The following is a 26,789-nucleotide window of genomic DNA, read 5'->3' as shown; positions in this document are numbered from 1 at the left end:
ATAAGGGGGCCGAGCTGTCCCTCCGAGGAGGGGGCATGGCGTGGATAAAAGGGACGAAAAAGCAGGGGGTGGTTTCCAAAAATAAAACCCTCCGGTTCCCCTTCAGACGGCTGCAGTGCGGGGAGCGGGCGCGAAGGTGCAGTGGACACGGGCTCGGTGCGCAGCCCAGGCGGCTCACGCCATACAGTCCTTGCCCAGGAACCCCCCGGGCCCCTAGACGGCTGCTTCAGAGCACCCCATAGACGGGTAGGGGCAAGCCTCCAGGCGGGTCCGTGGAGCCAACTGTGGAGAGCATCTCCCGCGAGGTCTCGGGTGCCCACAGCTCTGCAGCCACTCTGGCGCCATGAGAGCTCCGACCACCCCCACCGCCCGCTGCTCCGGACGCGTCCTGCGGATGTGTTGGAGGGGCTTTCTGCCACTTGCCCTGGCTCTTTTGATGGGGACGGGTCATGCCCAAAGGGACCCCGTGGGGAGATATGAACCAGCTAGCAGGGATGCGAATCGGTTGTGGCGCCCCGTGGGCAGTCACCCCGCAGCGGCTGCAGCCAAGGTGTACAGTCTATTCAGGGAGCCTGATGCGCCCGTCTCCGGTTTGTCGCCCTCGGAGTGGAACCAGCCGGGCCAGCGGAGCCCCAGGAGGCCCGCCGAGGCTGAGGCCGAGGCCAGGAGGCCATCCCGTGCCCAACAGCTGCGTCGAGTCCAGCCACCTGTCCAGACCCGAAGAAGCAGTCCCCGGGGCCAGCCGCATCCAGCAGCCCGGGCCGCGCCTTCTGTTGCGCGCCGGATGACCCCGCAGCGACCCGCGGCTGCACGGCAGGGGCGGCTCACCGGGTGAGCACTGGAAGGGGAATGGAGGGGAGGGCGGTCATGCCGTCACTGGCATGTGGGACAGAGGAGACTTGTGTACTGGAGAGAAACCGCTCCGAGGTTCCGAAGCCGGGGCTCGGAACCAGCTTTCAAAAAGTTTTGGGGGAAAGAATAAATCTACTATCCTTTCCCATGGACACCAGCTCACCCGGAACCCCGACGTTAAGTTCTCCGTGCGTTTCTAGCTCATTCTATGTTGGGCTAACTAGCTCAGCGACTGGCAGCTCTGCCAGGATCTGAGAGGCCGTGGGGAGCAGGCAGCTGGGTGGGTGCTCTGGGTTCTTGAGGCCCAGAGAAGGTTAAGCTGGCTCGGGGAGCCAGTAGGTGGAGGATCTGGGCGGGGTTGGGAGGACACCCCGGGCGCGAAGACAGATGCATCTCCAGGAAGGGGCTGGCAGCGAAGCCGGCGCGCCGAGACAAGTGTATGGTCCGGGCTCAGGGCTGCTGGAACAGGCAGAGGGCTTAGGCAAGGACTTAGGAGCTCTTTGGAGGGGAAGGCTGCCCCGACGCTGTGTGAGGGACTGGGTCTGTGTGTGCCAGTGAGTCTCTGTGTCAGCACTATTTGTACATTTTGTAAGGCCAACCCTCCTTCCAACTCAACTAATTATTTTACACCTCTCGCTGTGGCCCCTGGACTCTATTCTATTATCACAGAAGGAAGGCCCCCCTCCCCCGCCCAACAACACCCCACCTAGAATTACAATGGTTGGGAATCTTGCCTGAGTATCCAGGTGTCTCTGGAATGAGGGCACAGTAACCTGGCAGTGCCGGACTGGGCAGGGTAAGCCTAGGAGGGGCTTTGGCAGCCGTTGGCTTGAGCCTGATTTACCTGTTGGTTTTAGTCCCAGGTAGAGTCCCGATGCTTGTACCCTTAGTTCCACTACGGAGGATCTTCTGCTTCCCGGACCCTGTATACACTGTTCTTGGCTGCAGCGCTCTCCTGTATTTCAGCAGAATTCACGGTGTCTCATCCCTTCTTTGCCCCCGCCCCATTTTATGCTTCCTTATAGCACTCATTTAGATATTTCTATTTCTGCTTGTGTGCTCAGACTTATACGAGGTCTCCGAAAGCAGGGTTTTGTTCACTTCCGTGTTCCCATCAGATCAGCGCCTGCACATAGCTGGCCTTCCTGATTGTGAATGGACTCCCTGCTGCCCTTCAAAGGCCTAGCCCAAAGTCTGCAGGGCACAGATCCGCGTGCTGCTAAGTGGCTCCTACATGGGACCATTCAAGGAGAGTTAATGGGACACCTGCCTTGTTTCAGCTTTCCCCGGTTGCCTGACTTGTACGGGCAACTGCATGCTTACATATTGCTGAGCATGGTAAAGGAGGCGGGGAACCCACAGAACACAGTGTGGTTCCTGCTTGGAAGGGCAACTCAATTACTTAAAATCAAATTGGAGGCATGAGCAGTGCGTGCTGGTGAATGTGTTTCTAAAAGTATTGGAAGTGTCTGCTCAGTGCAATGGAGCAGTACAATGTAGTGGAGAGGCTCAGGGATGAGACACTGTGTGACCTGGGACTCCCGGGGCTCAGTAGAAAACAGATGAGGAAGGAGATGAGAAGGACCAGAGTGGCACCTGGAAATGACCATGTCAGGCTGGCTTAACACTGTCTCAAAACAAGGGCTTTTCACCGTTGGGCTTTGCCCAGGGGCAGGAATGAAACCCTGTTTATAGGGGAGCCAGGGGCTTAGGCTAGAGATGAAGTTTGGGCTGTCATAGGGGAGTTTATACTGCAGGCATTTAGGGGTGTGTGTGTGTGTGTGTGTGTGTGTGTGTGTGTGTGTGTGTGTGTGTGTGTGTGTGTGTTGGAAGGTGCTGTTAGGAGTCGTAAAGTGAAGCAAAGCAGACTGTCACCAAGACAAAGCTGGCGGATATGCACAGGTGTGTAAGCGGCTGGGTGCCACCCACAGGCACCTGCTGTATACACAGATACACACCTGTGCTGGTTGACTCCTCACTTTTGTCTCCTGCACAGTTGGTAGATAATGAGTTCTTTTGGCATACTATTCATCCCCTGGGGAGGGGCTGAATGGAAAATAATTTCTGAACTTCCTCCATCCATGTCCATTCTGGCCAGTGTGGAAGTCAGAGCTAGGGGCCAAGTGCCATCTGCTGGTAGGATGTATAACTGCACACCATTGCTAGTTGAAACCTTTTTTTCTTCTTAATTTTTTAACTTTTGAATTCCTTCAGTATGCACTATGCTGGACCCTGGGGGTATAGCAGTGGACAAGACAGATAAGTCCTGTACTTATGGAATTTTTGATGTAGTATTTTAAAAAAAAATACGTGCCAGGCACTGTGCTAAATGTCTGAGGTACAGAGGTGAGCAGTGTAGCTATATAACAGTCTACAGCGGACTCATTAAACCATTGTTTCCCAGCGCTCAGTGTCTTTTGAACCAGCCTGATAGCAGAGCATCTTTGTATTTTCTTCGTATTCTCTTATTTTCTCTCTTTCCACCAAGTGGGTTCCAGGGATTGAATTTAGGCTGTAAGGATTGGCGGCAAGTGCTTTTATCCAATGAGTCACCTTGCCAGCTTTCTTTTTCCTTCCTCAATACATTATTAAAGTAGCAGAAGTCCATGTCATATACTTTGAAGTAAATTATGAAACTTTAGATGGATACTAAAAGGTATTTGTAAGTAACAGAACTCACAAGTTATTTTATTTTCAGGTTTTTTCTGAGTTGAAATTTCTTCTATAAATTTGCCTCCCTCTTTCTGCAGTTAACCACTCTTTGGATTTAAATATTTCCATGGTGTGTTTTATACTATTACAACAGATGTGAATACCCGTAAAACACATAATATCGTACTCTGAAATTTTTGCATATTTTGGACTTAGATATTTGCACATTTTAAACATAGATATTTGTCTATTTTAAACATAGATATTTGCATATTTTAAACTCAGGTATTTGCATATTTTAAACTTAGACAAATGATAGCATATTGTATCCCCTACAATGTTCTTCCCTCCTCATTAGGCATTTGAGATTTAACTATGATAATATACAGCTCAAGTTTATTTGTTTTAACTGTCCTATATTGTTCCCCTGTCTAAATATACCACAGTTTATTTATCCATCCTCCTGTTTCTGGATGTTTAGATGAATTACATTTTTTTACCATTACAAACAGAGCCTGACTCATTTTTCTGCATAAATAAATCCACAACTAAAAGGAAACGTTGCATCATTATTGCAAGTTAAAAGTAGTCCTGTTTGTCAAAAAGAGAAAAGAAATGTAGGAGAATTTGAAATAAAATAAGAAGCTTTTCCGTTTTGGTCAGGCACCACCCATGGTTCTTGAAGCTGAATCCTGGGGCTTGTTCTTTCTATGGAGAAGTGGACTGGTTGTGTCCAGGGTCAAGATCCAGCATGAGGACATAGCCTCCGATAGAGACCTGCTCACCTGCCTAAGAAGGTTACAAAAATCATGGAACGGGAAATCACCTCTTTGCCATGAGTCGGTCTTGCTGAGTCTGCCTGTCATGTAAACCTACATCCCCTTTCCTACCCTTAGCATTGCTCAGCCTATCTCCGAGGGAGCCCTGGATTGGGTGGCTAAAAGGAACAGTTAATGGACACCATGTGTTAGGCACTGGGTCAGCCTACAGAGGCAGGGAGACAAAGGAACGAACCTTTGAGATACCCAAGACAGAAGTGGACCCCAGTGGCAGGAGCCACCACTACTAAATGAGGGTGGTGAGTGCAGGGGAAGCCAGACACTTGTCAGGGGAGCCTGACAGGAGGGAGCTAATGTCCAATTTGGAAGTCTGGCAAACATGAGACAGATGCAGTCACCTCCCAGCTGGTCTGGCTGGGCCTGCCGTATCCTCAGAGATGTCCACTGAGCATCCGAATCCAGCTCCACCCCGTCCCTTCTGCTGACAGCCTTTGATTCCGGCCAGTCTCTGCTCTGGCCCTGACATCCCTCTATAGGCAGGCAAGGCAGACCTGACCGAAGACCTCCTAACTCCTAGCTGTAAAGCCATCCTGAGGGCATCTGGGACCCTCTTTGGCAGGATTTCTGCTATGACTTCCAGGGCAAGTAGGCTCCTTGGTTTGTGCTGGGTTCCCACAGGCTCTGGTTTCCAGAAAACTCCCAGAGCGCACAGACTGTTTTCTCTCAAAGACCTTCCAGCTCACAGAGTGGCTTGTCCCTACCACAAGGGGTAGCGGCTTCCCCTTCTCCCCGGGTATATGCTTGAAAGCCCTGGGCCTGGGATGGGGGGGGGCAGCTCTCTCCTGGGGTCTGGTGACTCAGGCTTTGACTGGGAGAAGAACTTTATGGAACCAGGATGGTGCTTGAGGAGGTAGCCAGCAAGACAAAGCTCTTGGCCAGCGGGACATTCTGAAAGCTCCCTGGGAGGCCTTGCCCCACAACGTTGGGCCCAAGGGCCAGGAATGGGCCTCAGCCTTTGCAGGCTTTAGGAATTTATTCTGAATTCTTTTTATGACTCCCACAACCGCACAAGCTTTGGGGTCCACTCAAATGTCAAACAATTTCCTAAGCGGCACCAGATGCTCGTCATCTTGGCCCCAAGGATCCCAGGAACTGCCCCCCAACCTCTCTCTCCCACTTAACCCTGTTTCGTTTCTGTTTCCTATGACTGGGCACAGGGAGTCAGAGCCAGCCCCGCCTGTCTTATCTTCTCCGGAGTGCTCTTTCTTGGGGTGTTTCCCTTGTCTGGTTATCTGGGGTCTGCCGATGGAGAGCTTGGGCTAGAGAACCTTCGGGTGCTGGCGGTACTCTCTAGACTTTTTTGTTGTTGTTGTTGTTGTTTGTTATTTTGAGACAGGGTTTCCCTGTGTAGCTTTGCACCTTTCCTGGAACTCATTTGGTAGCCCAGGCTGGCCTTGAACTCACAGAGATCCACCTGGCTCTGCCTCCCAAGTGCTGGGATTAAAGGCGTGCGCCACTACCGCCCGGCTCTCTAGACTTCCGAGGATGACGTTTGGACAAGGGGAGTGAATGTTCCAACTTGAGCAAGAAAAGTCAAGGTCTCATGAAGGTGTCAGAGCCAGGAGCGCCCCGCCCCCATAACTCCATTCCATCGTCTTTCCCAAATGAAAAGTGTGCTTGCTGGACAGAGGTGACTTTGTTATGTCCCCTCTCCCTACCAGCTGCCACCCTGAGCCCTTGAACAGTGACCCAAGAGCCCTGTTTTTTAAGTCTCACACTTAGCACTCAGTCTGATCACATACGGACCTGGCCAAGTCTACTCCTCCTGGTTTGAATTCGTGGGACGGTGACTGGGATATATATCCTTAGGACTGTATTTATTTATACAGGACCTCCTTGCTGTCAGCATTTACTGGCAAGGAACACAGTGTGTGGCTTTTGGTGAGAGGCACTGTAGACTTGGAGCCTGGTGTAGAGTCCGACCAACTCAGAGGGGTTTTGGCGGGGTCCGGGGGGTGTGTGTGTGTGTTCTGGATAGCAACCAGGGCCTCCAATATGCTAGGCAGGCTCTCTCTCACTGAGCTACCCAGTCTAGCCTGCCAACCTAGATTTGAACTGGGCTCTGGTACTCGATGGTTATGTGGCTTTGACAAATGACTGAATCTCTCTGAACTTGCTTACCATCTTGTCCTTGTTACTTTTCGTGTGTGTGTGTGTGTGTGTGTGTGTGTGTGTGTGTGTGTGTGTGTGTGTAACTGTTTGAGATGAGGTCTTGCCCGGTTCTAGGCCGGCCTAGAACACTCCTCTCAGTAAGCCATCATGCTCTGCTCTGTATTGACTTCTGTGTACTGGGTGCAAGACACCTTATCCCACTCTTCACAGTCACTTGGTGAGGCAGGCATTATATCTCCCTTGTACAGATGGAGAGACTGAGGTCTCCCAGAGGTGTACAGGGAACAGCAGGGAGGGACAAGATTCAACTTTGGTCTTCATCACACCATAGTCCTCATTCTGGACCAAGCGGCCTCCCTGTGGGATGCGGGCAGTCTTCCCAGACTCTAAGTGTTCCCCCCAATCCCTGCCTAAAGGGGGCTGTATGAATAGTCCCAGTTCTGAGCATCCTTGTATTAACTTTGCTCTGGCGACTCCACAGGAGGAATGTCTGCGGAGGACAGTGCTGCCCAGGATGGACGACATCAAACAGCACCAGCCACTGTATCAAACGTGAGTGCCTCCTGTCCCATCCACCCCTCTTGCTCTTAGGGGAGACCTGGATGAGGATGCCAGGACCAGGAGCAGACGGGTCTTCCTTGGCCTGCTGAAGATGCAGCTGGTCTTCAGTGTAGAGGTGGTGTGTGGTAGAAGGGAGACTCCGAGATGCTTCCAAATGAAGACTGTTTCTCAAGGCAGATTCCTGCTTGTGTTTTAAACTTCTTACATTTCCTTCTCCTGGTTGGTACCCATGTTTGTGGTCTGCAGAACATACCTCTGGGGGCACCAGTCTTACTGTGGGCTGTGGGAATCCACCTCTGCACTGGCCCCTGGCTGATCAGGCAGACATGATCCTAGGATGATCAAATAAGGCTCTGAGTTGGTGTCTGGAACAGCCTTCTCTCAGACTACTCTGAAGGCTGCCTCACTGTCTTAAATGTTGGGAAAGAAAGAAATCCTCGTAGCTATGTGGAGACCAAGGATGGAGACAGGAAGAGCCGTGACCTGTAGGCTGAGAGCCATGACCCATGCCTCCATTAATGTCAGAGGCAGAGTCAAGAGCCAATACTTACATGGTATCCACTTTACACTAACTGTGCTGAACCTTCCCCCTTGGTGGATGAGAAAGTAAGTCAGGCAATGGCGGAAAGTAGAATGGAATCAGACAGCCTGACTCCGGGATGCTACTTACACCCTGCTGCCAGGTACCTGATCCTTTCTTCTGGGCCTCACTCTGCATCGGAACTCTGGGGAGGGTAGTGTAATTCCTGGGGCTGCTACTAGCTAAGAATTGGATGTTAGGATTGCCTGATACCTTGCCAGACTCTCCATAGATGTCACAGTTAAGCTCCTCCACCTACAAGGACACTAAGGCTTTGGTTAGGAGATATGCCCAAGGATAGAGTGTTGTACATGCTGGGGGTATTGATGCTGCAGGACCAGGGACCACACTTTGAGAGTCCATGGGGACTCTGGAGATGCCTGAAATTCAAGGTTGGGGAAGGAGATTGGTGTGTTCCAGAGAGCTCAGCCTTTGCAGGGAGCCTTTGGCTGGTAGAGTGTTGCTTGAGTTGATGGAACAGGCAGCCTCACAGGGGGTGGGCCTCCACCCAGATGCCTGAGGGGTCTGGGCCTGGCCACACTCAGCCCTGCAGGCCTGTAGCCTGTTTCCTAACTCGCTTGTGACTTTCCAGTATTCCTCTTTGCCAAACTGTAATTTTAACACTGGAAACTTGAGGCTGGGTAAGAACAGAGTGTCTCAGACCAAGCGTGGGTACACCCTCATGTCTCAAAAGGTGCTGCTGGAGGATGTGAGGTTGTGTACCCACAACCCCATTATTTCCCTGTCCAGCATTAACAGTTATGCTGCACCACCCCCAAACCTGTCCCCTTACCCTCGGACCAGGCTGTGGGCTGGCAGCTCTCTGGAGGACTGGCCTTCCCTACTTGAAGTGGGCTGCCCACTGAAGGACTGTGTGGTATTTAGTTGGTCCCTATGCTGTTTGCTTGTTGCTATTTTGCTGGTAATGAGCCTAATGAGAACCACGTGAGCAATGGGGTGTTGGCCCTGGATAACTGGGCCCAGGGCTGTGTAGAATGTGGTGCTCTTGGCTCCCTACCCTGACAGCTGGCTCTGTGCTTCTCCAGTGGCTTTTCATTACCCTCTCCTCTCTACACAGCTGCCCTGAGGGATGGGGAGATGCCACGCCAGAGAATGTTCAGGATTCTGTCCTAGCAATATCATACATATGGAGTGCCTTCCAGGCAGGTGGGAGATGAGAGCAGATAAGGAAGAGCGTATGACGTACCCCCATTTCAGTCTTGGCCCCCAAACCATGTGGAGACTTAGTTCCTCTTCTGTCTCCTCACGTATGGGGACTTGATAATTTATCCATGTGAAGAAGTGCTGGTCCTGGCTCAGATGCCCCTTATTCCTGGCCTCTCTCTTCTCTCATGGAAGCAAGCAATCCTAAGTCCTCACACTCTCCCACCTCCCCAGCTAGTCTGCTCTCTTCTCCCAAAGCCATTGGAACCTGGGGAACCGCTTCTGTGTCTCTGGCTGCCACATTGCTGTATCCCCATTTCCTCCCTCTACCTTGGTGGAGTCTGGAATCAGGCCACCCTTTTCTCCCTTGGTCTTGGTATCTGCCTTTTTTCATGATCTTGCCAGCTCATCTGCATGATTCATGTGTTTATGTATTTGTGGAGGCAGCTGACTGAGGGGAAGGGCCGTAGGAAGTGAGATGGCTGCCCTGTTTATAGCTGCTGCTTTGGGAGATTCTTCAGTTTCCTCACGTGAGCTCGCCCGTCTCCACACATCTAGGGGAAGGGGCTGTAGAACCTCCCCCAGACTTCTTATCTTGACTTGAGGACACAGGGTCTGGGGCTCTCTGGGGAGGACAGTTCCCTGCATGGCTGAGGAGGGGCTGTCTCAAGATCCCAACTCTTGCAGTAAGGTTTGAGGTTAAGAGTCTATGCTTTAGGGCTGGAGAGATGGCTCAGTGGTTAAGAGCACTGACTGCTCTTCCAGAGGTCCTGAACTCTAGAGTTCTCTTCTGGCATTCAGACAGAACACTGTATACATAATAAATAAATAAATCTTTTTTTTTTTTTTTTAAAGAGTCTATGCTTTAGATTCTGGTTTCAGTTCTAAGGAGATGGATGGTTAAACCCCAGGTTTAGATCCTTGGGCAAGTAACTTTTTCTCTTTTTAGCTCAGTCTTAGCCATACACTGTGTGACAACTTATACAGGCTTGTCTTTAGGATTAACAACAATACAATCTATACCTCTTACAGTGTGTCAGGTTATCATAAGCCCTTTATATTACTGATTTTATCTATCTATCATCTATCTATCTATCTATCTATCTATCTATCTATCTATCTATTTGTTTATTTATTTATTTTGGTTTTTCCAGACAGAGTTTCTCTGTGTAGCCTTAGCTGTTCTGGAACTCACTCTACAGACCAGGCTGGCCTCAAACTCATAGAAATTCATATATTACTGAATTTTAATACAATGACTCTTGAGGCTAGATTTGATCCCCCCCTCCACCATTTGCAGATGAACCTGGATAGTCATCCAAGCCAGGAAGTGGGGGTTCAGCAGTCTGTGTATGAAACCAGTCTCCAACTCCCGAGGGCCAGCCCTTACCCCCGTTCTCTCTGCTAAATGATACAGACAGCCTGGCACATGGTTAGGCATATGGTGTTTGGAGTACAGTCGCCAAAGCCTGTGCTGGAGACCCACTTGGTGGGTGTGTGGCCATGGACAAGCTGCTGGAGCTCTCTGTGTCTGCGTGTCCTCTTCTGTGCCCTGTGATTAATAATTGCTTCCTTCCAGAGTTACAAGGAACAGATGGGGTGATTTAGATCAAACGTTTCATTCCTGGTCTGCCGTGTTCTCCGGGTTCTTTAAACAGAGCCTGTACTGTTGGCTTTGATTTCTAAGGTCAGAGGTTATCTCACTGGCCCCAGCATGTAGCACCTCTGTGTGGCATAGTGCCTTCCCTGGGCTACAGACTCCTGTCAGCTTTTCCCTGCTGTTCAAGGGACCTGGTGATGGAGTCCTGGGTGTGCATTTGCTCTTGACTTCTTGGTCCAGAGCCTGTGCCTTGAGTGGTAGGCATTGGGACAATATTCCTTCTGGTTCTTGTCTCAGTCCTACAAGGACCCTGCTTCTCTTTTTTCTGGGCCCCACTTGGCTTCCCTCTGGGTGCTTGCCTGATCCCACCCATATTGTACCTGTAGAAGACTCCCACGTGGGAAGGACAGTTATGCTGAAGTTGTTAGGGGATGGTAGAGAGGGAGCTAGGGGGAGGCAAAAGAAATCATGTGAGCTCAACGGAGACCCAACTAACACAGCCCCCAGATGTAGGGTACCGTAGCTCTTCCTGGTGGGTATGTATTTCCCCGTGAGGCTTTTTGCATCATGAGATGTCCTGAGGCAGGAGCTTCCTGAAGCCAGGTGCTGGTCCCCTCTACACACACCTCTGCATACATGCCCCTGACTATCTTCTATCCCTGCTACTAACCAACAGTTTCCCAGGACGTTCCCAGCCCTCTTTTTCTGGCTGCACTTCCCCTGGAGCGGCCTGCTTTCTCATAGATGTAGACACTGTCTTGGGGCCACTAGCCCGTGTTTACAGACACCCCCAGCCAGACTTCTCCCTTGACCTCAGGCTCCTGAGTCTGCTGCCTACTCAGGATCTCTTGCGATGGCCTCCCTGACTGTCCGACCCCAGCTTGTGCAAATGAGTGCACGCTTTCTCCCCAGCAGGCAGTTTTTCTCCTAGTGTGAAATGGCATCCCCGGATAGTTTGGGGCACATGGGACACCTCCTTCTTCCTCATGCTTTGTCATCATTCCTTGCCAAGCCCTGCTTGTTTGCACTTCTCAAGTCCCGTGAGGACTGTCTGTGGCTCACGATGCCTCTCTGGTCTCGGGTGTCCATGGCGATCTACTCTGGATATCTGCAGGAGTCTACTGGCCGTTCTTTCTGTTACCCCTTAATGCACCAGCTTGCCTTTGGCTTGGGGGGTCCCCAAACCAGTGTCCCTTCCAGCCTGGCTCTTAGCCCTTACCCTGACTCACAAAATCTAGCCTGGCTGCTGGGAATGTGCCTCCTCTAGTCTAGTCCGGCTCTGCCTCCATTCACTGCCTGTGTGCCTGGCCTCTCTCGTTATCTTCCTAGTCTCCGCAGCGTGCTCTCCTCCTCAGAGAGGCAGCCTCCCACCACTCTGCTTATACTTGCTCCTCATCAGTCTTGTTTTCTCTGGATCTTGGTCCCCCTAACTGTTGCCTCCATATCTTCATGTCCCGACTTCTGGCCTTCTGTTCCATTGTTGTGTGTTTTCTGATACCCTTCTGGTTAATTTGGAAGTTCCATGAAGGAATGGACAGAGTTTATCTGCTTTACCATTCTAGGCAGCAGTAAATGGTGGATGCACATCCATGTTCTAGCCAGCGGTCATGGCTCCTGCATTCACATGGTTAGGATTCAGTCTATGATGGCAAGGTAACACTTTCCTCTGCTCTGCCGTGAGCTGGGGGTACCAGGAGCAGATGGCTACATGTCAACCATGGAACTGTCTTTTATACCCTTGCTGCTGCTTTCCAGAAAGAGGCTCATCACAGGCTCCTCTCTGATGGTGCTTGTCCTGTTCCTCATCCCCTGGGGCCCCTGCTGGGACCAAAACCACCAAGGCTTCTCACAGCTAAGTCAAGGTTGCAGGGTGGATATACCTTGGAATCTCCTTCCGTGTGCCTGCTGTGGCCGGTGGGAATTGGGGTTGCTTTCTGCCCCAGTCCCTGGCCCTCAGCCTCCAAGTGGCCCAGTATCTCAGCATTTGTTAAAGCAATTAACAGGGCAGTCCAGGCCTAGAGGCTGGGGCCAAAGTCTGACTCACACCTTCCCTTCCTCCCCTCAGACTGCCAAACAGTAGAGGCCCACTTGGCCTGCCAGACAGCGTCTGCAGAGCGTGTGCAAGGGGCCAAAAATGGCATCTTTCTCTCATTAGAGGCTTTTATGTGAATACAACTGCTATTTCGGAGCCCGGCACTTGGCGGGCCTCTGAGCCCCAGTACTGTTTGCAGAAGTCCCAAGAGCAGTGGCCCAGCACAGCTGTGGTGGGAGTAGAGGGAAGCCATGGGTCCTGGGGCCCTGACTTCTCCATAGCCTGGAGGCCCAAGCCCAAGGTTCTGGCAAGTAATGCTCTCCTCATGGGCTTTCAGTGGAAAGGATGATACCACAGAGGGTTCTGGGGTGTGTGAGCCAGAGATTCTAAGGGTCTCTGCCTTTAGGGCCAAGGTGCTGCCCCCCATAAACATATTCTAAAGGTGAGGTGCCCAGGGAGAGCCTGGGGCAAGTGTTGTGGATGGTTGGAAACTGTCAGTACTGTAAAGGCTTTGGGGTCAGAGAGAGATCCCTAGCACAGGGGACATGTTGTTTGGTCCCTGGAGGCAGAATATAGAAGAAGCAGAGCGTGTGTGCTGTGAGGGGTGTGTGTGTCTTAAAGCCAGGGTCTCAGCTCACAGGTCATAGAGAGACAGGAAGGTGTCTCTGGGACCCAGAAGAAAGAAGTGATGACAGATCTTATCTGGAGAGACAGAAGGGGCCGTCTGTCTGTCCTGTTGTACTTCTTTCTGTACATTAGCCTAGGCCTGGCTACGGGAAATCGGCCGTGGCTAAGACTTTCAAAAGCCTTCTTATCCCTACCCATTGCTGACTTTTAGCTTGGTGTGTTAACTACTAGAATGTTCGGTATGATGGAAATGTTCTATATTTTCCTGTCCAACGTGGTCACCACAAGCCACATGTGACTAGTAAACACTTGAGCTGTGGCTAATGAAAATGAGGAACTGTGTTTTAAAATTGTATGACATCTCAATCCAACCCATTTACACTTCAATAACCACATACAACTTTCGGCTACAGTGCTGAATCGTGTTGGATGGGCAGTTTCAGAACGCGCAGAAGGTGTCCTCTGCCAGGATCTGTGGAGAGGGGAATCAGCAGCCTGTTTCCTGAGCAAGACTAAGTGTGGAGTGAGGCATCTCAGAGAGGCGAGAAGCAGCAAGGTCACACACACGGTCAGGGGTGGCCGAGCTGGCTCAGACCATATCCTTCTGACCCCTCACCTCCTGACCTCTCTGCCAACAAGTAGTTGATCATCATGGATCTGAACAGGGAGGGTAGCATCCGTTTACACAGTGGGCGCTGTTTCTAGAACCTTCCCCCAGGCCTGAGTTTGGTCTCCTCCCAAAAGTAGGTGTTCTGTGTGGAAAGTCGGAGTATACCTTCGCTCAACTTTTGGAGCTGAGTGGAGGTAGTGGGGGCACAGCCAAAAAGGTGAGGGTGTCTGGGAACAGTGTTTCCACCCATTTCCTGCTTTCAAAGCAGTTTCGGGAGTTTGTGTTTCTTCCCCTCCTTTGGCATATCTTGCTAACTCTGTGGAGCCGAACTCTCCACATATCTAATTTTGGGTGAAGAAGAGTGCCAGGGGAGGGTGGAAAAGCCAGGGTTCCAGAAGAGTCCAAATTGTGAATGGCTGGAGAACAGCACAGCCTCTGGCTGCACAGGGTGCCGCCCGCCGAGAAGGAGAGGCTTGGTGTGCACCTTCTAGTGAATCAACCTGCTGAGGGCTGGCGAGACAGTGCTGAGAATTCTCCACCACTGACCGAAGACCCGTCAGAACCTTAGAACGCCCGAGGAGTTGATTTCTTCAATGCAGAGTGTGATCTCTCCTCAATAAGAAAAATAGCGTGTTTGAGGTGGGTATAAAAGTCCACCTGCCAGGCAGTGGTGGCACACGCCTGTAATCCCAGCACTCGGGAGGCAGAGGCAGAGGCAGAGGCAGAGGCAGGTGGATCTCTGTGAGTTTGAGGCCAGCCTGGGCTACTAAGAGAGTTCCAGGAAAGGCGCAAAGCTACACAGAGAAACCCTGTCTCGAAAAACCAAAAAAAAAAAAAAAAAAAAAAAAGGTCCACCGCTAGACAGTGGTGGTGCATGCACTTGAGAGGCAGAAGTAGACAGATCTCTGTGAGTTCGAGGCCAGCCTGGTCCACAGAGTGAGTTCCAGGACAGCCAGGGCTGTTACACAGAGAAACCTCTGAGGGGAAAACCAAAAGTTCACCAAGGTTGGAATTTTCTCTCTTTAGATGTCACAGCCCTGCCTGGAGCTGCTTCTCCTCAGGTGCACTATTTCGCTGCTTGTAGAAAGCCCCTGCCACCAGCAATTCTGAGACGGCCAGTTTGCTTTTGATCTGTTTTGAGATCTGGGCTCACTTGTTTCCATAAGTCTTCTTCAAGCACAATCGTTCTTGCCCCAGCTCTCACAGTGTCTCTAGATTTTATGCATCAGTAGGATACCAAAAAACCCCTGAGAGACGGCTCCGAGGCTGGTCAAGGCACTTGCCGCCCAAGCCTGATGACCTGTTGATCCCCAGAACCCAAGAAAACGTAGAAGGAACTCTGCAAAGCTGTCCTTTGACCTCCATGCTTGCATCCCATCCATACCACAGACATACACACTGAACATAAATCAAAATAAAAACTGCCAGAATTTTCCTTTTCTTAGACAGCCGATTGGAGCCACCAATGTGAGCCATTGAGGGGTGGTGCCTTTGTAGGGAAGAAAAGAGTTCATGATCCAGTCTCATAATACATGTGATTGGCTTCAGAACAAACCAGACACTGTAGCATGTCACGTGACGAAGGGAAACCAGACAAGACAAGCTGCTGGGAAGCTGGTGAGAGCTGGTTCAAAACCTCCGACCCTCCAAACATGGACGGTCTGCCTCAGCAAACTGGGAAAGGTCACCTTCCCAGGAGGGTGTTTATCTGTCAACACAGCTGGGCTGGAAGTCTCAAGACTTTTATTTATGATGAGATAATAGACAGAGAAAATGATAGATCCAGTTTCCCCCCTGACCACTCATTCCCTGTGAGCCAACCAAAGTCCTCCACAGAATGGGATTCCTGGTTGACTAAAGACCTTCCAGAAAAGTCAGGACCCCACCAGGTGGGGTTTCTTCTGGGTGTAGAGGCTCTCACCAATCTCTGGACCCTCAGTGCTGGTCAAGAGAGTGTTTACAGGAGTGGGCAGCCTCGTGGAAGAAGGCAGAACCAGAGGCAAGCGGTGGGAAAAGACGCAGGGGCTTAGCTTGCAGGGCTGGGAGTCTCAGGTTTCCAGAGAGTGAAAGATGTTATTGTTAACATCAAGGATGGGTCGTCCTTGAGGCTTCGGAGGGGAGGGGGAGAATCGAGGCCATCTTACATCAAAAGCCACCTTTGGGGGGCTGGAGAGATGGCTCAGCAGTCAAGAGCACTGACTGCTCTTCCAGAGAACCCAGGATCAATTTCCCAACACCCACATCGTGGCTCACAGCTGTCTGTAACTCCAGTTCCAAGGGATCTGATAACCTCACCCAGACATACATGAAGGCAAAACACCAATGCACATTTAAAAAAAAAAAAAAAAAGAACAACAATAAGAATCCAGCCCACCTTTGAGGCAAGTATCATTTGCTCAGCGATGGGAGCTGTATGACCCTCCTTTCATGCATGCTAGATTTGGGGGGGGGGGTCACCGCTGGATGAGAGGGGTGGCCCCACATGGCTTCTCCATTCCTAAAAGAAAACCAGGTTCAAGATATACCCAGGGCATATCTGCCTTCCTCAGCGTTTGCCTGCTAAGCTGTCCTTAGCATCCAGGGGCCTGGGCAAGTGGTCAGGTGGTAGCTAGTTATATTTAGGCAGATGGAATGATGTCTAGGCATTGGCTAAAATCTTGGTGTGGCAGTTTGTGTTTGGAGAAGGGTTTGACTTACAATTCTCTGGAATGGCCTGCTTACATGGGGACCAGGGACCTGTTAGAAAGCAGCACCAAGGCACCAAAGAAGATACCTTGAATCTAGTTCATGGTTAAAGTCCTTCAGCTGTCCTCCCGTTACTCCCCTACCTACCTGTTGATTGGGTACCTGGCCCTTGAATACCTTGGTGGGCAGGCTTTTCCAATCACCTCATCCTTTGAATGTTTGGTCAGCATCACTTACTCTAGGAAACTTTCCCTAACCATCACTATAACCAGCCCAAGTTAGAGGCTCTGGCCAACATAACACTTGCGCCGTGGACCCGTGTGTCCTTTCTGTATGAGTGTAGCTGACCTTGTGAGTACACTGAAAAGAATACTTATCAATGCAGACGCATGAGCTGGCACACATCTTCCCTCATAATTTGAAATTTATCGTGTGGCTTTCTTTAGAAGGGCAAACGGGCCTGGAGCTCCATTACCTACCAGGGCCAACCTGGGATGTGCATCTTCCCTGGGGCTGGGCTTCCTTCCACTGGCCTCCTTGGTGCATAATTTGAAGCCAATACATCCTTTTTGTCTCATCATGTTCCAAGCCAGGGCTCAGAGGTTGTAGGGAAAAGAGCCATGCAGGTCATACTGGGAGTTGGTGGGTAAGAGTAAGGATGGGCTATTTAGTCAAAGATTGAATGCTGGCTCCATTACCTAGCTCGGTGACCTTAGGCAAGTCTCTTAACCTCCTTGACTTTCAGAGCCATTATGGGTGAAATAGAAATTGTAATCATACCTGCTGCAGAAGATTATAGAGAGGATTAAATGAGATTCTATGCGCAGGGTATATGGTCTGCACCCACTGGAGAGTAACTGCCAGAGTGAAGAAGATGGTTGTGCTATCTTAGGCTAGGAGCTAAAGATCACTGCCTTCCCAAGGGCTAACTGTATAGATGGGGATACTGAGACACAACACGAGAAACCCATCTATGGATGAGCTCCATCAGTGGCACGCCCAGGAAGTGCTTTTGCTTTTTGTTCAAAAGAGGAGGGAGGCAGCCACTGAAAGACTTCCCATCAGGGATGGGGAGGTGACTTTGAGGGAATGGTAACTCTTAGGCAAGTGGTCAGGTTAGGAAGCCAGAAAGCAAGTTCAGCCAGAGTGCGTTGACTTCGAGTATTGTTCTAGAGGTCAGAGTTAGGAGGTCCTCAGTGGATGATAAAGAAGCTGAAGGTTCCCAAAGGGAGATGGCATGGACGAGAAATTTGGATTATATTAGTATATTAGCCAGGGATCTCAGGGAGAACAGAACCAATAGAATGAACATATATTAAAAGGATTTATTAAATTAGCTTGCATGATACTGTCAGGGTAGTCTAACAACTACTTCTCTCCTGCCCATCAAGGTATTCAAGGGCCAGGTACCCAATCAATAGGTAGGTAGGGGAGTAATGGGAGGACAGCTGAAGGACTTTAACCATGAACTAGATTCCAGTGAAGTGTTGGGTTGTTTCATCTGAATGGCCTGGAACACCACGTCACCCTTCTGTCTGCTACGTCCGTCCTGTTGTTCTCTTGCTTCCGGCTTCTCCCTCACTGGAGTGCAAACACCATGTGAAAGATGACTTAGTCTTCATGATGGAGCCCTCAGTGGGGTTTCACAGCTACTTACTGAGTGAATGGAAGGCAGGGGATGAGACATTGTTTTAGAGGGCCCAGAATGACCTAGACCACAGGCTCACACCTGCTCTCCAGGGAGGTCCTGGGAGAAAGTGGCTTGGCTTTACATCCCAATGGGGGCCTCTGTAGAGGATTCCAGGTGGCTGCTGTAAGGTGGGAAAGGTCAGTGAAGAGAAAAGTCATGCCCTAAAGGGCTTGCAGCGGCTCATAGTGAAGGCTTAGAGCAGGGTTCTCAACCTTCCTAACCTTTCAACCCTTTATGTTGTAGTGACCTCCAACCACAAACCATAAAATTATTTTCTTTGCTACTTCATAACTATAATCTCGCTACTGTTATGAATCATAATGTAAGTATCTGATATGCAGGACGGTGTTAGGTGACCCCTGTGAAAGGGTCATTTGACCCCCAGGTTGAGAACCAGCTTATAGGAAACCACCTAGTTTCAGCCTCCACCCTGTCTCTAGGCTGGATTAGGACCCACTGGGCAGAATCATCCCAATGCCCGAGCCAGAATTCTTTCTACCTTACTGAGTTGGAGATAAAGAGCGGGGGTTATCAGAGGATACAGACAGATTGGGGGTGACATCTTAGAGGCCCTTAGATTCTCCTAGCCTCCTCAGCCCACCCTGGTGATTCTCCAGGAAATAGGCTCAGTGAGGTCTAGGTTGTGTAGCTTGTAACAAACAGGCAAACAACAAACAATTGGCTTTTAGGCCAATGTCAAACCTTTCCCATAAAGACATTCATTCATTCATTCATTCATTCATTCATTCAATATTTATCGATAATTTACTCAGTAACAATCTTTATTTTTAAGTTCTGAAGCTACTAGGAGACAAGAAAAAAATATCTGTACTTGGTGTTTCTGTAGCCCAATAGAGGGGGTTATCTAATCATAAACAGGATGCCAGGTGGTCCTTCTCCCTTCAGAGGGCCCTTCTGGTGGTGTGCTGAGGGCCCACTCCACAACTAACTCTTGTTCAAAACTCAAAGCCATACTCATCCTGGAGACCTGTGGGTAGCAGGGAGAGAAATGGCCCCAGAAGCCTTCTAAGACTAGGTGTTGGTCTTCCCATGTCCGTGAGGGGCCAGGCCAGGTCCTCTCCCTGGGACAGAAGCCCCTAGGATGTAAGATTGGTGGGTGGCCCATGGCCCTGTGGTGCCTGGCCCTGCTGTCATCGGGGCTCTCTTCCTGTTTCCTCAGCTGTGTGCCAGCCGCCCTGTCAGAACCGGGGCTCCTGCAGCAGGCCCCAGCTCTGTGTCTGCCGTTCCGGCTTCCGTGGAGCACGCTGTGAAGAAGTCATCCCTGAGGAGGAATTTGACCCCCAGAATGCCAGGCCTGTGCCGAGACGCTCAGTGGAGGGGGCACCCAGCCCTCACAGGAACAGCGAAGCCAGAGGAAGTCTTGTGACCAGAATACAGCTGCCGGCGCCACCACCACCAGCAGCAGTAGCCAGGCAAGTCTCCTTCTGGGGGTGGGTGGGAGTGGGGGACTGTGGGACAGTCGCTCATCAGTAAGGAGGCAACAAACCTAACAATTATGTCACGGATTTGTGAGGATTAAATTAGGGACTGTATGTGCTCAGAACAGCACTGAGCTCATGTATCAGCTCTTTACAAATCCCCCCTTTATCCTTGCCCCATCCCGTCCTCCATCCCTCTCACTTCCCCCCATTCCAGGGTTCTCCATGGTGTTGATATGTTCCTTTCACCTAGAATAAAGAGACCCCATTCTGTTCACTCACCACCAAACTTCTCCTCTTAGGGGGAGGAGGACGCACATGTGGGGAAAGTGAATAGGCTAAAATAAGCAAGGGAGGTCGACGGGCAGCAACCCCTGCCCTGCTTACCCTCTCCCCCACCCCAAATCTGGCTAGACCTTTTTCTCGCTTAGGTCGGGAAATCTGAACTTTGTAAACTGGTCCCTTTCTAGGAGGCTGTTTGCGTTGAGCTGTCTAGGTTGGTTTTTCCATTCGCATCTACTTAGGGAGGAGTTCTTTCGGAAATGTTGCAGTCCAGACGGTCTTGCTGAACTAAGGGGAAAACAGATTTGCCCTCTCAGAGCCAAGAGAACCAGGAGGAGGGGAAGGCTGACCGCTGAGGTCAGGTCCTTAGCTGGAAAGGTCGAGAGAGACCTGCTGAGTAGCAGGAAGAGGAGGAAGGAGAGGCCACAGGCAGGCTACTCTGAGGTAGCAAGGCATGCTCAGGAGAGTTGGGGGGCTGAGCACCCAGATATGTGCTTTCCAAGGGCAGCCAGAAACAGGGAGAAAGGATAGGTGAGCTCAGGTTGAGGCTTAGGGAGCTCCAAGATCACAACCCAATAGTCATCTATGGCCAAGGCCTACAGATGTTAGGGCAGAGCCAAGGGTCTGGGTGCACAACCCAGAGGGCCTGGGATTGGCTGTGAGCTGGTGGGCGGGGCCTGGTCCTTGCACTGGTTGGTATAGGTTGTGAGCCCCAAGCAGATAGGCCTATGTGAGGGCACATGGCAGATGCCAGCTTGAGGACCATGTTTCCCTCAATATTACTTTCATACTTCCTCCAGTTCACTGTTCCTTGAAGCGGGACTACTCAGAGAGTACAGATACTTGTTCCTGCCTGTTCATGAATGTGTTGTCCCTGACATCTAACACCATGCCTGACACAGTATAGGTGCTCAATCGATTTGTAAATGAATGGCTGCAAGATGAGAAGTCTAGGTTGTGTGTGTTTTGTATCCTAGGGATGTTGTCCTTGGTGTAGGATCCATCAGAAGCTAAAGGCTGAATGAAGTCTTTGGCCCATGTGGGGCCATCCTCAACTTCCACAGGCTTTCAGGCCAGACGATACTGTAGTGTCCTTAATGCACTGCATCCTCTCGGCCAGCCCCATCCCTTTCTGCCCTGCGGCTTCCATGCATGAAATCTGGGCATGTCTAAGCACCCCACTGTCGGCTGCTGTCCACCCAGCTGTGTTTTGCTTTGAGAGGCCAAATCCCGCATGCCTGGTAGTGCTAAACATTTCCTGTGAGCCGGGCCAGGTTTCTCAAGCAGCTGCTGGCCTGTGTCCTGATAGCAGTTTGGACAGGCTATGCCTGTCCAGACAAAGAAGTGACATGACCCAAAGGGCATTCTAGGAGTGGGAGGGAGGGTGAGATGTCTGGGGAGGGACAACACTTCAGGAACTGTGACGGCCAAAGCCCGTTCAGAAGAGCACTAGGCAGAGGCTAGGACATGTGCACCATTTAGATGCACGCTTAAAGGTGGATAAGAGGGAGGGTCCTGCAAAGTCACAGCAGCACCAGGATGTCCATGGAGACCAAGGTGCCTTGCTGTCCCTGGCTGGGCAGAGGGCCCGCCCGCCTACGCACCAACGGAGCAAGGGCTTCAGGAGACACGTGGGCTATGGGAAACTGCTTTAGACAAGGATCTAACCTCAAAGCTGACCTCTGGGAACTTGTCAATACACAGCTTTTGATCCCACAATCTGCAGCGAGTGTCTCTTACGTGGTCCCAGGTGATGTTAGCTGATGTGCTGGTCTATAGACCACATTTCAGTATGATGGGTGCTAGCGCCTGGATTTTGGATTCAGATAAGTCTTGACTCTTGTTCTGAGTTTATACTTACCATCTGTGTGGCATTAGGTACATACACATCCTAATCTCTCGGAGCCATAGTCTCCATCTGATAGGATTGCCAGGAGGGTGAAATGAGACCAGCTGAGAAGGGAGCTTTGTGTGCTATCTGACTCTAGTGTTTAGTGTGGTAGCCATGAGCCACAAGGACTTGAGTAGAGAAGAGAAAAACGTTGGGAGAGAGAGACAGACAGACAGAGAGACAGAGACAAAGAGACAGAGAGAGACACACACACACACACACATGAGAGAAGTTAAGTCAGTAGAAAGAGTTTATTTTCCCAGGTACAATGACTTACTGCTCTGGAAAATCTCTCTCTCTCTCTCTCTCTCTCTCTCTCTCTCTCTCTCTCTCTTTCTCTCTCTCTTAAATCTCAGCTGAGAACTTCCCTTTACCTCCTACATTCTCATCCTTGCTGTTAGCAGAGGCAGTTAGCAAGTGTAGAAAGGCCACTGAAGGTTTACAGGGGGTCCTTTGACCCTCCACCCCGACCTTAGCACGTCTCTGGAGTGACCAGGCGGTTGGAAACACTGCTCTAGCCTGGCACAGTTGTACAGCCTATGGCCCAGTGCAACCGATGTGTGATTCTAGTTTCTGCTTCTTCCCAGGAGAGGTGAGAAAGGAAGCCACTGTCTCCCATTTTCCCCCACAAAGCATGCTGCTTCAATCTAGTCTTCTCCAGGTGGACTTGACCCCTGAGTTTCTGTCTAGGCTCCCTGAACGGTGGACGGATTTCTGGGCCTCTGTCATGTCAGCATCAACCGGCAAACAGAGATATCTGAGACATAGAGTCCAGCCCTGGGCAGGGCAGAGCTGGCCTGGGGTAAAATATAAACAGACGGGGCTTGTCAGGTGATACACACCTTCAATCCCAGCACTCGGGAGGCAGGGGCAGGTGGATCTCTGTGAGTTCCAGGCCAACTTGGTCTACATAGAGAGTTCCAGATCAGCCAGAATTACACAGTGAAACCCAGATGTAGCCCAGGGCATGTGATCCAGCTTTGACTGGGTTGGGGTTCAGGGGAGCAGTTTTGAGAACGATGGAAGGATCTCTTCCTGACATGCTTGACCCAGAGCAGACATGTCTAAGTTGCTGAGGCAAGCCTCAGCTTGCTCAGAAGAGCAGGGACCAGGAGTCTCCCAGAATCCATCTGCTACCCTGAGGGAGCAGACAGTCAAATTATACTTCCCATAATCCCCTCTTCCTTTTCCCACCCGTAAATCCAAATGAGGACATCTAGTCCAAGGAGACTCCCAAATCCCTGATGAAATCTGGGTGTTATTTCTCCTTCCTAAGACCTCTCAGAGCTGAGGACTACCAGGTCCTGCCACAGCTTTGGTTTTAGCTCTCCATCACTATAACAAAATACCCGAGGTGGTTAACATATAAGAAGAAATGGTTTATTTTTGACTCATAGTTTTGTAAGTTCTAGTCCAAGATGGAGCAGATCCATTGCTTCAGACCTCTGGCTGCCAAGCCAGAGAGAGTGTGGTGAAGCATGATGGTCATTTCATGGCTAGGAAGCAGAAGAAGAAGAGGAAGATACCGGGTCCAAATCCCCCTTGATGCTGTATCCCTTCCCACCCGTGACTGAAGGGCCCCCCACTAGTCCCTCACCACTACCCCTTCCTAAAAATCCTACCAACCCCAAATAGCACCACCCTGAGGATCAAGCCTCTAACACACGGACTGTAGAGGGACAGTCTAGTCGCAAACTACAGCAAGGATTCTGCAAGGCCCAGTTCCAGTCCTTTACAAATGCTGAGAGTCAAGCTATTGGCCTGCAAGTCAGTGGTGAAGGCTACAGATCACCATCACCACCACCATCACCATGCTGCTGCTGCCACCACTGCTGCCACCACCTCTGCCTCCACCTCCACCACCTCTGCCTCCACCTCCACCACCTCTGCCTCCACCTCCACCACCACCACCACCACCACCACCACCTCCTCCTCCTCCTCCTCCTCCACCACCACCACCACCACCACCACCACCACCTCCTCCTCCTCCTCCTCCTCCTCCTCCTCCTCCACCACCACCACCACCACCACCACCACCTCCACCACCACCACCACCACCTCCACCACCTCCTCCTCCACCACCACCACCACCACCTCCACCACCACCACCACCACCACCTCCACCACCTCCTCCTCCACCACCACCACCACCAAGACTCACCCCCATTGTTGATCCTCCTTGTGATTCCTGCATGAAAGTCTCCAGCTTAGTGTTAGGTAGGAAGTGGATGTTGTACAAATGTTGTTTAATCAATTGTGACCTTGAAGTAGAAATGAGAGCAAGGTAGGCAACTCCTGGGAGCAAAGAATAGAAGGGTCCCCAGAGTTCCTTGCACTTTAATAGAGGGTCTAGGTTTCCAGCTGAAGTGGGGGATGTTCAGGCTAAGATTAGGAGGACTAGGGTTGTGGTTAGGGTGATGTTATTTCAGTTTAACAGTAGTGTGCTGGTTACAGTGAGCTTGGCATTATGCCTTCAGTGTGGTATTATGATAAGGGTTGAACCTTAGGGTTGTGGTAATGCAGAATTTAGATTGTGGGTCTTTTGAGTGTAATATGGTTGTTGTTTTAATCTACCCTCCGTTGGAGTCTAAATGAGGAAGCTGGGGTGATTTACGGGTTCCACCTAACCCAAAACTGGGGACGAGAAGGCACAGGGGTTGAGAGTGCAGCTCCTAAGTCAGACAGCCCACAGTTTCATATGGTTCTGCTCGCCAGCTGTGGGATGTGGTAGGTATTTTTTCGCTTCTGGGAGGCTCATGCTCGACTGCACAGCGCTATGGATTGAATGATGACAGACCCAGGAGAAAGTGCTGTGTCACACAGTTCAGGGTGCAGTACTCCACAGTGAGGAGTGTTTCTTGTTTGGATGTGGAGCTCCAGCGGGGAGAGCCGAGGGAGCTCTGTGGGGACTGTTTAATAAAGGGTCTGTTTAACAAGGTGTGGGTGGGGGAGGGGAAACGGGAGGGCGTGGAACTGAGTAGCAACATCAGGTCTCCTTTTAAGGGACGAGAAGCCATTGCTAGGACCCAGAGTAGCACAGCTGCAGGACCAGGCTGTCTCAGAGGCCAGCCTACAGTGCTTGTCTAGAGGCTGTGAGAGGATGGGACCTCTGTACCCTTTTCTCCTCTGATCTCTTCCTGAAATTCCCCAGTGGGCAGCATACAGAGTGAGGAAGCCTCCCAGGGCCGTCGGGGGCCACCCAGGCAGGTAGAAGAACCACAAACCCATGAGGCCGCCTCACAGTGTCCTGTGAGCAGGCTGTTCAGCCACTGCCTCTCCACAGTGAGGAAACTGAGGGCAACCCGTGTTAATTGGAAACACACTTGTACTTGGTGGACTTAAGGCCTCGAGGATTTTCATTTGGAAGGAAGAGGCTAAGTAAGGATCAAAGAGGCAACAGGAGAGGAAACGTAGGCAAAGCTCTTGGGGAGCACACGGGCGCCCGTGTGTGTGTGTGTGTGTGTGTGTGTGTGTGTGTGTGTGTGTGTGTGTGTGAGAGAGAGAGAGAGAGAGAGAGAGAGAGAGAGAGAGAGAGAGAGACCAGGGCCTGGGTGGGGAGCCGCAGGGGGTTGTTGCCTCCATAGTCCTAGTGGTTTCCCAGGCTCCAAGACTTCTCCTTTGGAGCTCAAGGCTTTCACATCTATATCAGGTTTCACCCCTTGCCAGGCATGTGGAGGAAGTTTCTGATTTATGGGCCCAGTAGTTTTTCCAGCTACTCAATCTGTAAATCTGCCATCAGTTAGTTCACTGGGCACTGCCAGAAAAACCAGTGAGCGCTTCCCAGGTGAAAATCGCTTCAGCAAAGTCCAGTGGTGGTAGAATAACAGACAGAGGGGAAAAAAGATTCTAAAATATATACTTGTTTCTATGTGTGGTATTCATGGGGTCAGCTTTCCCATCTGATGTGTGTGTGTATACACACACACACACACACACACACACACACGTGAACTCCACTCAGGGAGTGCCTAAGGGAGAGACCTAAGCCGAACTGGGTAATTTCTTAGAAATAGATTAGAAAGAGAGAAGGGGAGGTACACAAACCCAGGACTCTTGCCTTCAAGACCTAGAGGGATGTCCGTGTGTGTGTGTGTGTGTGTGTGTGTGTGTGTGTGTGTGTGTCCACCTGTCTGTCTGCAGATGACACTGACCATTGCTAAATGATTCCCAGTAATGAACTGTGAAAATGCGTAGTTCCCCTGTGAGCCACAGAGCTGTGGTTTCGTGTTTCTGGTTCATGGTGGAAGTGAGTAGCTGCAGCAGGCATTTGGTGGCCTTTCTTCTTCTCGTTTCTCCTAGAAAAATATTTGTGAAAGGTCTAAAATTCAAGGAAGTTGAGTGCTTCTTGAAGGGAAAAAATCCCCGAGCCTTGCAAAACAAAGATTATAAATCAGAACCTCTGGAGCTCCCAGCCGATTGCCCACACAGAGCTTTCACCCTGGCGCCTCGGCTCTGACCACTGTCTCCCTTGTCCACCCATGTGTGCTGGGTTACATCAGAACTACTTGTAGGAATCTGGATCCGAGTCACCAGTGAGGCTGCACCCTTCCAGGGCCCCTTCCTTGGAGAAAGATGGCTATGCCTTTTGCAGTCTGAGATACAACAACAACAAAAAAAAAATAGTGCTAATATTTTTTCCCTCTTTGTAATCTCATGGATAGATGCCTTGTAGCAACTATTAAATCAAGAATGTTCACGTTTCACTCAGCAGCATCTATGGATTCTCCCTTCTGTATTGTGTGTGTGTGTGTGTGTGTGTGTGTGTGTGTGTGTGTGTGTGTACGTGTATACATATGTTCTTATATTTGTGGAGACCAGAGGACAACCTTGACTGTCACATCTCAGGAGCTATCCTCCTTGTTCTTTGAAACAGAGTCTCTCACTGGGACACAGGGCTCACCCATTTGACCAGGCTGGCTGCCCAGTAGGCCCCAGTGACCTTCCTGTCTGTCTCTGCACCCTCAGTATTGGGATTCCAAGTGCACAGAACTTGCCTGGCTTTTTTTTACATGGGATCTTATGGGGCAAGCATTTTACTGTCTGAGACTTCTCCCTGTCCTTATTACGGCTTCTCTGTGGCATATAGGTGTTGCCAGCACATACCCTTATACTCCATGGCCAGGATAACATAAAACAAGGGTCATTTAAACACAAACACTGTGACACCATGATG

At 50.7% G+C, this 26,789-nt stretch overlaps 1 protein-coding gene across 3 annotated transcripts in view; it reads left to right on the top strand.

Annotated features, from left to right (window-relative positions):
- The first annotated feature begins 19 nt into the window (after positions 1-19).
- Positions 20-26,789, top strand: part of Ltbp2 (latent transforming growth factor beta binding protein 2) — an 88,255-nt gene continuing 61,485 nt past the window's right edge. For all 3 annotated transcript variants that reach the window (XM_036206009.1, XM_036206008.1, XM_036206006.1), the window contains exons 1-3: positions 20-831; positions 6,937-7,007; positions 19,185-19,437. In XM_036206009.1, coding sequence (XP_036061902.1) covers positions 344-831; positions 6,937-7,007; positions 19,185-19,437 — 812 coding nt within the window. In that variant the 5' untranslated portion in view covers positions 20-343. The remainder of the gene's footprint in view (positions 832-6,936; positions 7,008-19,184; positions 19,438-26,789) is intronic.

The sequence above is a fragment of the Onychomys torridus genome, chromosome 14 (assembly GCF_903995425.1).
Source record: "Onychomys torridus chromosome 14, mOncTor1.1, whole genome shotgun sequence".
NCBI classification, from domain to species: Eukaryota; Metazoa; Chordata; class Mammalia; order Rodentia; family Cricetidae; genus Onychomys; species Onychomys torridus.
This window is presented reverse-complemented; position numbering and strand designations above follow the sequence as displayed.